The sequence below is a fragment of the Panthera pardus genome, unplaced genomic scaffold (assembly GCF_024362965.1).
Source record: "Panthera pardus isolate Hobbes unplaced genomic scaffold, ASM2436296v1 HiC_scaffold_20, whole genome shotgun sequence".
Classification (NCBI taxonomy): Eukaryota; Metazoa; Chordata; class Mammalia; order Carnivora; family Felidae; genus Panthera; species Panthera pardus.
The window spans coordinates 57,337,597-57,350,506 of NW_026526766.1; the positions used below are offsets into that span (position 1 = coordinate 57,337,597).

The window sequence follows — 12,910 nt, forward strand, 5'->3', positions numbered from 1 at the left end:
ACTGACCCACCCAGTCACCTCTGTTATTGTTTTATATTAAATTAGGGCTGCCAGATAAAACACAGGTTGCCCAGTATAATTTCACTTTCAAGTAAACAATGAATACTTTAAAAAGTTTATATATTTTATGTATACATTTATGAAAGCATTCATTGTTTACTTGAAATTTGAACTGAATCAGGCATTCTGTATATTGATTTGCTAAACCTGGCATTCCTCTCCCTCCCGGTAAACGTATGGGGACACTGCTTGTGAAACAGGACTTCGACTTTTAGGCCCCTTTGATTTCTTTCTTGGAAGATGGTTAAATTTTCTTTTCTTTATTCAGCCTCCTTATTCTGCAGGTCTACCTGATATTATAACATTATATTAAACAATTGACCTACTTTCCATTAGCACCAGCAGAATGTGAGAGTATTTATTTCCCTCTATCCTCATCCACGTCACATAGTATCATCAGTCTTTTAAGTTTTGTTAATCTTCAGGACAAAAAGTCTAAGAACGATCGGTTTAGAGCACTTCTTAAATGAGACAACCTTTTCTTTTGTGACGCCCAGCATCAAGGTTTGTTTCTAAATAATTTTAAATATTATTCTATATTGTAAAAATTTGCACAATGAAATGTAATGATTTATAACACGTTAGCCGTTTTTAAATTTCCACAGTGGATTTCCTAGCTTCTTCCAGCAAAACTGAACTTTTCTGTGCATACTCAAGTCAACACCAAAGAATTTCAAATTAGCTTTAGCAAAAGCAAATATTTATATTTAAGAAGAAAATATTTTAACCCAGAACTCATTAAGATAAAAAAGCTAATAAACTGAAGATGTCTTGTTAGTTGATGCCCCTCGAGGCAACGTCTAGGTCAGATAACTTACACTGACTCAAGCAGTATTTCCACTAGCTTCATGCAACTGTATTTGTAATTACTGCGATAAGGGATTTTTTAAAAACCTAGTCTCTTAATCTACATTTCCACAAAAAGCTGTTGAAAGAACAATTTCTGCTCAGTTGTTTTTTCCTTTGCTTAAAAAAATCAAAGTGCCAGGAATCCCACCCCACCCTGCTGCTGGGTAACAGTCAATCATTTATTATTCCTGGATCAAACACAAGCATTCATGCCTATGAAAACATTTTGCAATGAATAGGATCTTGGTCTGTACTAAAAACAAAAAATGGCTAAAAAGAGACTTCGATTTATTTTCAAATTCTATGGCTAAATTCTTATAATTCCTAACTGGCAAAAACATTGGCAAGCCACTACATTTTACGTAGGAACAGATTTACTTCTTTGGTGTCTGCCCAGAGGTGCTATTGAGAGCTATTTGTGGCTGGCTTTTTAAGAGACCGGGTGGGCCTCAAATGAAATGAATATTGACGCTGAGGTACCAAAGCACAAGGAAAGGCTGGAGAGAGAATTGAACATTTTAATTTTTTTAAAAAATAACTAAGCATAGCCCGTTTTTACTTCAAAGTTTTTATATTTGGCAAACCAAAAAGGTTACTTCTTAAAATGACCAAACTTATAGGTGAAACCTTTCTTTTTATTTTGATGTTAGACCAGGAGTTATGTATCTTATCAAAGTTCTTACCTAATCAAGTCATTCCATCAACCTCACCAAATACAATCACCATCAATCCAGACATACTCAGTGATCTTCCTTTCCTAAAGGTTTCCCTAAAACCTAATTAAGCTTCTAGAGCCACGACATCCCCCAAAGTGATCAACTCCCCTGCAAAGCGATAAAAAAAAAACCCTTAATCCCAAGCATTCCCAGCCATCCAGTCAACCACTAGCTATGGTCCAGCAATCATCCATGAAACAAATGTCATTGTGGTAAAGGCCAGTAATCTTTTAAAGTTTAGACATTCTGATTCTTTTCATTTGGGGGATGGATTCCTATATTGTGTGGTACCATAGCCATAGTTTTTAAGACTGAAGACCTAGGTCAAAGAAAAATTTTCCTCAGTCTTCTGTCATCTTGTTACTGTTGATGCATCTTGTTCTTCTTGAAAGCATGGACCAGGAGATAAGTGACTGACTTTGAAATGCAAGGAATGTGAAATTGGAGGGTGGGAGTAGAAGTAGCCATTATCCCTGGAGGAAACTATTTACATGATTTTTAACTTAACATTTACATTAGGAACATGTCATTCATGATATAAAAGGACATGGCCGCCACTACTCAATGGAAAAGCAAGTGAGCAGAGGACAGCCTGACAAGAAGGTGGGCTTGGTCAAAAGTGTGTCTCTTGGCCAGTCTGATCTTGGCTATCCTGGGGAGATGGAGTTAGCTTAGCAGCATCATTATTATTTCCAAGGTATTTTCAGAACTTTCAGTCTTTCTATTGTTGGAATAAACTAGATGGTGCTCTATGTATAGTTCAGCCCCTGGCAGTTGGGTAAAGTTGGGTGATTTTGGCACTGGAGTAAGGATGGAGGGGACTCAGGGCACCAGAAGACCTGTCTTCATATATCAGAAGGAAAGAGATTAGGTGCATCTCATGTAGAGGCACAGAGCTGAATTAGGACTAAAGGCAGAAGCTAGAGGAGGATATAGTTTAGCATAATTCAAGGAAGAGTTTCCTAGGGCTGAGTGAAACAGCTAGAATCTGGAAGTATTGAATTCTCTGTCACTGGAGGTGTCCACGCAAACGCCGGTTGACTAGGGTCAGGGTCATTGGAGAGGAACTCCATGCATCCTGTAGATAGGGTTGAACAAGAAAACCCCTAGCCTCTTCAAACAATGATACTGTTTGTCTGCGCTAAGTGTCTGAAGTTTGCTTGAATGGCCGCTAGATGTCACGGGCGCATTTGCAACAGCAAGATCCTTGGCAATGGTGTAATGGTAGAAATCAGGAACAGGACTCACATAAGGATGTGAAATTGTATTAACAAAATATGCATCTTTATGCAATTCACTTTTCATAAATATAATAAAACTTAAATATCACTTGAAGCAAAAACTTCCAAGATCTAATCTCAAAATTGGATTCACTTTCTAAATTCTTTTCAAGTAAGTCTGCCAGTGTTCAAAGAATTAAATATATAATTTAATATAACTTGGCCTAAAACTGCTTCTATCCATCTACTACCATCTCTGAGACTCTCATTCATCTTCTGTCTATTGTTCTAGAAAGGAACAATGTCTGGCTCATTTCCACATGGTACACAGCACTATGCAGCATTCATGGTACGACCACTACCATCAGTGGTTCTATTGAGTTTACCATAAATAAGTACTCATTTATATAGTATCTTATCTAATTTGTCTAAAATCAAATGGTTAGGTTTTAAAATATGAAGAAATAGACTGAGAAAGATTAAGCAACCTGCCCAAGGTCATAGGTAAGAAAATGCTTCCCAGTGTTTATTGTGCTGAGCTATGGAGGCTCAGAAAAGCTACAGATTTTACATCTCTTGGACATTCACGGTGTATTTTACATATTAAAGACTTTGAGAAGTTCTGGAACAAAGAAATGTGTCAAATTTTACCCCACTAACTCTTCAATTAATTTTAGCCTCTATTTATCTGTCTCCTTACTTCCTCCCTCCTTTCCTCCCTCCTTTCCTCCCTCCTTTCCTTCCTCCTTACCTTCCTTCCTTCCTTCCTTCCTTCCTTCCTTCCTTCTTTCCTTCCTTCTTTCCTTCCTTCCTTCTTTCCTTCCTTCCTTCCTTCCTTCCTTCCTTCCTTCCCTCCCTTCTTTCCTTCCTTCTTTCCTTCCTTCCTTCTTTCCTTCCTTCCTTCCTTCCTCTTCCTTCCTTCTTTCCTTCTTTCTTTCTTTCTTTCTTTCTTTCTTTCTTTCTTTCTTTCCTTCCTTCCTTCCTTCCTTCCTTCCTTCCTTCCTTCCTTTCTCTCCTCTCCCACCCTGTCTCTCCCTCTCTTCCAGAATCTGAGTTATTATCTAACAGAAAACTAGCTTTTCTGTTGGGAATTGTATAAGTGGTAAACATCAAATTCAAACTCTACACTCCTTGAATTTAACTTAGAAGAAGTGTTTCATAATGTGAAATGCATTGAGAAAAAATAAGCCTCAATTTTCTCATAGCTAAAAAGCAATTCAGTTCATCAGGCTAGATTATTTCCACTCAAAAGCCCTCTGTCTGGAGACCTTGTTTTTGTCTCCTCTTAGTATTTCAGGCAAACTGAGTCTAATAATGAAAATGTCCACTTCCTCCTTGTTCCTGGCTGTCCTGGGGAGTTCAGTAGGGATGAAAAAGTTGCTGTGAGAGCCCTCTCACCTGTGTGTACTGACTGTGTAGCTCAGACACAGTATGGGCTATTCGGCTTGCCCTAATGGTCCCTTTCTCCTCGGTTTTAGGATGTGTTCAGAATGTCTTTGTACATTACATTAGCGATTTATTGCCTGGCATCTGTTGAAGCTCTCAGATATCTGGCTAAAACTCAGAAGACACAATCTGAAAAGTTACACAATCCCTGAAAATGAACTAGAGGGCAAGAGATCATTTCAGTTAACATCACCTGGCTTTTGAGTGGCAGCTGCAATGATCAAAACCCTTGCTCCCTTGGAGGTAGGAACCACAGAGGACCCCTCCTCCATCACTGGGTGAAGTATTTCTGAGCCACCAGGTTCCTCACAGCAGCCTTCACGTCCTTGTTCCTGAGGCTGTAGATGACGGGGTTGAGCATGGGGGTGACCACCCCATAGAAGAGAGGGATGAGCTTATCTGAAAGGTCCTCTTTGTCTGCCCCCAGGGGATCCTTAGACTTGGGCTTCCTGTACATGAAAAATAAGGTCCCATAGAAGATGACCACCACAGTGAGGTGGGCAGAGCAGGTAGAAAAGGCCTTTTTCCTCCCCTCAGCTGAAGGGATCCTCAGGATGGTAGCGATGATGAAGACATAAGAGACAGAGATGAACAGAACTGGGACCCCCAGGAAGATCACATTTGTCACTCCCATGCTGATCACATTGATGGAGATGTCAACACAGGCCAACTTCAGGACAGCCAGGATCTCACAGGCAAGGTGGTTGATGACGTTGTTCCCGCAGAAAGGCAGCTGAATCGTCAGGGATGTGTGTACCACGGAAGCAGCCCCACCAATTGTCCAGGAGCTGACAGCCATGGATACATAGACAGACCTGCTCATGACCACAGGGTACCTCAAGGGGTTACAGATGGCCACATAGCGATCAAATGCCATCATGCCCAGGAGCACACACTCTGTGGCTCCCATGGCAAAGGAGAGGAACATCTGCATGGCACAGCCTGAGAAGGAAATGGTTTTCCTGGGAGTGAGGAAGCCGTCCAGGACTAGAGGGATGGAAGAGGTTGTGTAGCAGATGTCCAGGAAGGAGAGGTTCCCCAGGAAGAAGTACATGGGTGTGTGCAGGCGGGAGTCAAGGATGGTCACCAGGATGAGGACCCCATTGCCCAGCAGGATCACCAGATACATAGACAGGATGAGCACAAAGAATGTTTTCTCCAGCCTTGGGTGGGCTGAGAGTCCCAGGAGAATGAACCCCACCACGGGGGAGGACCAGTTGGCTTTTTCCATGTGATATCCCTTCTGTCATCAGCAAAGTACAAAAGCAGCACATCAGGCTTTCTTGAGAAGAGTCTCAGGCATCTAGTATGCCATCAAGTCTGTGCTACATAAGAGGAGAGCATGTGTGTGTAAGAGAAAAATGGCTGTAAGAGACAGTAAGTGGGAGTGTCCTTAGCTTTTATTTTATTTATTTTTTATTTTTTTTTTTAAATGTTTATTTATTTTTGAGAGAGAGAGTGAGACAGAGTGTGAGTGGGGGAGGGCCAGAGAGAGGGAGACACAGAATCGGAAGCAGGCTCCAGGCTCTGAGCTGTCAGCACAGAGCCCGACGTGGGGTCGAACTCATGGACAGTGAGATCATGACCTGAGCTGAAGTCGGACGCCCAACCGACTGAGCCACCCAGGTGCCCCTGTCCTTAGCTTTTAGATGAGAGAGGGTCGGGGGTGGAACACAACAGAGCTTAGAGTAGACTAGCACCAAGGAAAAGCCTCAAATATTCCAGCCGACTGTGTGCGAGGGGTTTTTCTGATGCTTCATCCTCTCATGGCCCGAAAAAGCAACTGAGGCCCAGAGAGGGGTGTGACCTGTCTGAGTCTTCTGAGCAAGGTGCTGATAGAGGCAGGACTGGAGCCCAGTAGAGCTAATCCCCAGTCAAGGAGGACATTTCCTCTGTTTTATGATCAACAGCTGGAAAATGCTGTAAATTATTTCTTTCTATAGAAATTTCACCTAATCTGGGCTCTCTTAGGTTCTCAGAGAGGAGAATCCCCAAGCTGATCCAATTCTTAGAATGGGCAAAGTTTTAAGCTTCTGTAAACTTTATTAACGTTTGGAAGCAACTTGTATAAAAGTGTTAACCCACATCCAGACAGAATGAAGCTTAGGTAAAGGCTCAGCCATGACGAGGATTGCTTCCTCAGCCTGCCCAGCCTCAGCAACACAGACTTGACTGTCATCTGAACTGGGATCTGCCTATTTTCACACACACTAATAGAAATTGGGGGGAGGTTCCTTAGGGGGCAGAACTTTATGAAGCCAACACAAGGATTGACTGGAGTGATGGAACCCACACTATGGAATGGCAACTTGCAGCTCACTGGCCAGTTAACACAATTCTTAATAACCATGCTGACTACAGTCATCAGACAGCAGGTTATGTGGCATTGACTTCTAATCCCAGCTCATTAGAATCCTGGTGACATTCTTAGCCAGGGGTGACTACGGAATGTTTTTTCTTTGTCCTTTTATGTTTATACTTTATTCTTGGGTAATATTCTGGCTCTCTGCCTCCATTCTTGTGTTCTACACAAGCAGCTAGCTATGGGAAGACCTGTCTGCCTTTGTAGAGAGGATTTCCAGGCTCTCAGCTGCAATTGCCCAGACTCTATATTCAGAATCCTCATTCATAATATTTCTATAGCTCTTTCTTAATTGCAATGGTGTGTGTGTGTGTGTGTGTGTGTGTGTGTGTGTGTGTGTAAGCTGCTTCACCATGGAATTCTGCCTCAGCTTATCTCCCACTCCTCCCAGTGGCTCTCCCAGCCTTTCCAGAAAATGAAAAGTAAACATTACAGTTGATGCCACAAGCAGGATTCCATAGTGACAGGGATATGCTGTGATTTCAGAGGCCAAGGGCAGTGGCTTCTGTTAGAGAAGCCATCCTGTCTACGCCCACGAGCTGGGGCTGTGCACACAGAAGCGTCTGCCCGTGAACGATGTGCTGTGGACATGACTGCTGCACGGGATTTGCCCCGTGTGAGAGCTGCAGCCATGGAAGTCCTAGTGCCCAGCATGGAGCAGTGCTGAATGAAAGCTGGTTCAATTGGAGTGAACAGAATGACTAGGAAGATCTTGTGCACTGAGCCCAGAGCTCTGGGACCTGCCTCTGCCCGTGACATGGGTGTTCTGGGTGGCTGGAGCAAGTCCCTAAGCCTGTTTCCCATGTGCATCATGAAAAGGCTGAACAGGTGCTCTCCAGAGTGTCCCAACTCTGTCATGGATTGCTCAGCACCGTCCTCACCAGGCCGGGCTCAGACTTTGGTGAAGGTGACTGCCTGCTCCTTTGCGTGTGTGGTATGGTGTGTGTGTGTGTGTGTGTGTGCTCATGAGCACACATGGTGGGGAGATCTGAATGGTTGGTCTCCCATCAAGATATGGCCAGCTGGAAATAGGGCTGTATCAGGCTTTGGAGGAGAGTTGGGATGGAAGAAAACCAGGAGCTCTGACACCTACAGCCCCAGCGGGCAGATGTCCACCTGGGAGAGCGAGGAAGGGAAGGGAACACAAGGTAGTTAGGAGCCCATAAACCATCATACTGCCTCTATACACTGTTCTATGGCCTCTCTGGAGAGCAGTTTGCCCAGGAAAAGGAAAAACCTGGAAAGCCCACATAACTCAGCAGTTCCACCCCTGGGAGAAAGTTCTAATGATTCAATGAGTGGAGGGCCGGTATCTCTCATAAAGGCATTTATCACAGCCATATTTGTGAATGAACATAGGAAAAAAAATAACTGTCTACCAATAAATACCTAATGATACCGCTTTATATAATGGAATGTTAGACATTAAAGTTACATTTATAATTTTTACACTATTACATCATTACATTACAACAATAAATTCAAAGGGAGAATACAAAATTGTACACACTGTTATGATCTCAATTAGGTGAATAATATATGTTGATAAAAGTGACTCAAAAGAAATTATAGAAGAATCACTAGGGGAGGGCATTCCTCTTTTACCTCTTCAGTATTATCCAGTTTTCTAATATTATGGGCACAAATTGTATTTGGGGAAAAAATTCTCAGTACAGTAATACCCCCGCCCCCCCGTCTTACTTACCGACATTTTGCATTCAGAAGTTTCACTTCCTGCCCCACCACCACCTCCAGGTGTGGTCTGGAAGCAGAAGATGGTCTTTCTGAGTATGGTCAGGTCGGTAGTAGCCTCACAACACCTAGGTCACTCACCTCACTTCATCTCATCGTGTGGGCATTTTATCATCTTGCATCATCAGAAGAAGAACGGGGGGGGGGGGCAGTTGTGCAGCATAATAAGATATTTTGAGAGAAAGACCACATTCACATAACTTTTATTATAATATTTTGTTACAATTGTTCTATTTTATTACTGGTTATTGTTAATTTCTCACTGTGCCAGATTTATAAATTAAACTTCATCATAAGCATGTGCGTATAGGAAGAAACAGTATACACAGGGTTCAGTACTATCTGCGGTTTCAGGGATCTACTGGGGGTCTTGGGATGTATCCCCTGTGTAAAAGAGGAAACTACTGTATCTATAGGAAGAAAGTGAGAAAAATGGAAAGAACTAGCCACGGAATGGGAATCAGACAGGGTTGGGTCCCAGCTTGCCTGTCTTGCTCACCCTCTGACCCTGAGGAAGGTTCAGTCTTCCGGGAAATCTCAGCAGGATGGGGATGGGAACATGGCTGCCTCTTTCCCTGGGCTCTGGGCTCCTCCCGGGGAGGACTGAGCAGCAGTGTCAAGGCAGGGGCTTGGTCACTGGTGAGCTCTGTAGAGCACGAGGGACTGCCTGGGCTTAGCCTCAGCTGCTCCTCCCCGCTCCAGCATCTGCTGCTCATAGTCAGTTGCAGCTGGAAGTTTCTTAGAGCAGAGGCAGGGTGGGGAGGAAAGTCCATCTTTGGAAAATGCTCGGCAAAAGTCATGGCCACCACTTCTGTCCCCACCACAGCCCAGTGCTCCCTACCTGCATCCTGCTTGCAGCCACTTGTCTGAGTCTCCTGATCCCAGACACAGTTCTCAACTCCACACTGTGCCCTGGGCCAGACCCTGGATGCCAGAGAAAGACCCCAGACACTCCCCTGCTGGATTTCCTTGACCTCTGAGACCCTCTTTCTTCTTCTCTCCGCTAAATCCCTACGGCAATGTTAGCCCCTGCTGGTGTTTCTCTCCCATCCTTCCTCCTAGCTGTGCAGGCTGACCGCGTGTCTCAGTTAAGGACTCTTTGTGGAGAACACATGTCATCCTGGTCTGAGACACAGAAATCCCAATGGTACATCTTCCCCAGCAGTGAAAGGAGTCCTCGGGCAGCAGCTGTGAACTCTACAGGGACTCTTTTAGTCCCAGAAGCAATTTAAAGTTTGGAATGTCAAATGTGCACGGGGTACAGGCCCTAAGCATACCTGGGGCCTCCAGGGACCACACACCCTGTCCCAATTAGAGGTAACGACTGGGACACGGTCAAGGGGAGATGGACAAGAGCATACAGCAGATGCTGGCTTCCTCCAGAGCTTTCCCTGGGGTCTCAGAGAAGCCAGTGCTCGATTCAGGGACGGCGTACTTTGTCCCTATGTCGAAGTCCTAGATATCGAGAATGGGGAAGCAGGATAAATGTCTAACAGCAGTAGCAGGATTGGCTGCGTTCGTTGAGCGGCTCCCTTGTGCCAGTCACTGTGACGAACGCTTCACAAACACTGGTTTTAAGACGTTCTCCACTTCCTCTCCAGCAGGTGTCTTTTCTTGTCTTTTTGATCCTGGGCATTCTGACAGGTGTGAGGTGGTATCTCATGGTGGGTTTAATTTGCATTGCCCTGATGATGAGTGATGTTGAGCACCGTTTCATGTGTCCGTTAGCCATCTGTAGGCCATCTTTGGAGAAATGTCTATTCAGGTCCTCTGCCCACTTTTAATCCAATTATTTGTGGGAGTTTTTTTGATGTTGAGTTATATGTGTTCTTTATATATTTTGGATATTAACCGAATATATTATCAAATATGTTGTTTGCAAATACTTTCTCCCATAACTTAAAAATTTTTAATTTAAAAAGTTAAACAGTTTAGCAAAGACCACATCTCTTGTAAAATCCAGAGCTGGTATTTCAGTCTCAATACATCTGATTCTCTTTATCATCATTGGATATCCTCCTCCTCCTCTTCCTCATGATTATCACCACATTAGTAGGCATTACTTGTACCTGAAACAAAATGTAAAAGGTATAGAAGAATGTATAATAAAAATTAAGTCTCTTTCTCGTCACCTAGTTATGTTCCTTTGAGACAACCAATATTAGCAATTTCTTGTATGCCTTTTTTTCCCAGAAATATTCTATGGATATTGATCAGTGAGAAAAGCAAGATATGAAGACAGTGACAAATTTTGCACAAATATACACTGTTTTAATATCATGATTTTCTCAGTTAATATATATTGGAGCTATATATCTGGAAAATATATCATTTTTATACATGTTTTATATTTCTTCTTTCCTTCCTTCCTTCCTTCCTTCCTTCCTTCCTTCCTTCCTTCCTTTCTTTCTTTCTCTTTCTCATGTTTATTTATTTTTGAGAGAGAGAGATAACATGAGTGGAGGAGGGACACAGAGAGAGGGAAACAGAGAATCTGTCAGTGCAAAGCAGGGTTCAAACCCACAAACTGTGAGATCATGACCTAGCCAAAGTCAGACACTCAATCAACTGAGCCACCCAGGCATCCCTGCCTCATTCTTTTAAATGGCTGTATGTATTCCAGTGTTAAGAATGTGTCATCATTTAATTAACCAATCTAATATTGATAGACTTTTAGATCTTCCAGTTTTTCCCCATCTTATGCTATTACAGTCAATGTTACAACAAATATCTTTGCATATTCATAATTTAGCACATGTGGTAAAAACATACTTGTTTATGTACATTTGTAATATTGACAAGTTTACAAATTCCTACGATCAGCTTATGAGAATGTCTGTTTTCCACCCTCTGATAACATATTACTTTGCTGTCTCAAGAACTTCTTTTGGTCTTTGCCAATTTAAAGATGAGAAGTGGGGGCGCCTGGGTGGCTCGGTCAGTTAAGCGGCCGACTTCGGCTCAGGTCATGATCTCACGGTCCGTGAGTTCGAGCCCCATGTCGGGCTCTGTGCTGACAGCTCAGAGCCTGGAGCCTGTTTCAGATTCTGTGTCTCCCTCTCTCTCTGACCCTCCCCCGTTCATGCTCTGTCTCTCTCTGTCTCAAAAATAAATAAACGTTAAAAAAAAAATTAAAGATGAGAAGTGATATCACATTGTACTATTTAATACTTTAGATATTTAAAACAATTTAAAATGTGAAATATAGCACACACATGTAAATGCATATGAAAGTATATAAAACACATATTTTTAATTGAAAGAATAAAAGAAAGCAATGATCTCCTAATTTAAGGAGTAGAACACTGCCAGTACCTTGGAAGCTCCCTGGGTATTCTTTCCCTGTCCATCCTCTCCCTCTCCTCCCAGAGACAGCCACATTCCAATTTTAGTTATAATCATTTCCTCGTTTTTCATGAGTTTTATCATCTGTGTATACATCCTTAAACAGTATAGTTTAGGCTTTCCTCTTTCTAAACTCCGTATCAATTCAATTGCTTGTAGTTATTCTTTTTAACTTGCTTCTTCTGTCAATATCATGTTTGTGAGGCTCATTCATATTTACAAGTGTAGCTAAATTCATTAATTTGTATTGCTAAATTCCATTATATGAATGCAGCACAGTTTATTTATACATTCTACTTCAAAGGATAATTGGGTTGCCTCCTAGTTGAATGCTGCTATAAATATTTTATATACTTCTCCTTGGTACACATACGTCCAATTGTCCTGCCTACATCTGTGACCCAGCCTTTCTCTAGTGATCTGTAATAGCCTCTCGGTTATACATCAAATGTCCAAACATGAAAGGGTTCATTTCTGGGATCTCTATTCTTTTCCAAATGGCTTACCTGTCTGTTCCTGTGTTGATGCCACACTGCCCTAATTAATATTGCTTTTTAGTATACTTTGATATCTTGTAGGGTGAGTCCCTTTATCCCCACCCAATACTTCTTCAAATGTGTGATGGCTGTTTTTAGTTCGTTGTTCTTCTATATAAATTATGGACCCAACTTCTTGAATTCTACAGTAATTGTTTTAGGAATGTATAAATTGGTTTTACATTTATTCTATAGATCAATTTGAGGGGAACTAATATCTCCATAATATTGAATTTTCCAACCCATTAAATGGAAATATTTCTCTGTTTTAATATTGTTCAAAACATGTTATAATTTATACTTTTATGCATGAAGGTCTTGGAGATCTTTTGTCAGATTTAACCCTGTATGAGGATATTTATATTTTAACATAAATATATTAATTTTTTATATTTAAATATATAAATACATATATATTTTTTTAATTTTTTAAAATGCTTATTTATTTTTGAGAGAGAGAGAGAGAGAGAGACAGAACATGAGTGGGGGAGGGGCAGAAAGAGAGGGAGACACAGAATCCGAAACAGTCTCCAGGCTCCAACCTGTCAGCACAGATCCCAAAACAGGGCTCGGACCCATGAACCATGAGGTCATGATCTGAGCTGAAGTTGGATGCTTAACTGA

General features: G+C 42.0%; 1 protein-coding gene across 2 annotated transcripts; it reads right to left on the minus strand.

Moving 5' to 3' along the window:
- Positions 1–4,562: 4,562 nt before the first annotated feature.
- On the minus strand, positions 4,563–10,301 carry LOC109270225 (olfactory receptor 2S2). Of its 2 annotated transcripts, XM_053908644.1 has the most exons (2): positions 10,292–10,301; positions 4,563–5,512 (listed from the first exon to the last, which is right to left on the minus strand). In XM_053908644.1, exons 1-2 carry the CDS (start codon positions 10,299–10,301, stop codon positions 4,563–4,565), a joined length of 960 nt encoding a protein of 319 aa, XP_053764619.1. The 2 variants fall into 2 exon arrangements, with proteins under 2 accessions (XP_053764619.1, XP_019310190.2); XM_019454645.2 differs by lacking the exon at positions 10,292–10,301 and having other exon boundaries at positions 4,563–5,522.
- Positions 10,302–12,910: the final 2,609 nt, after the last annotated feature.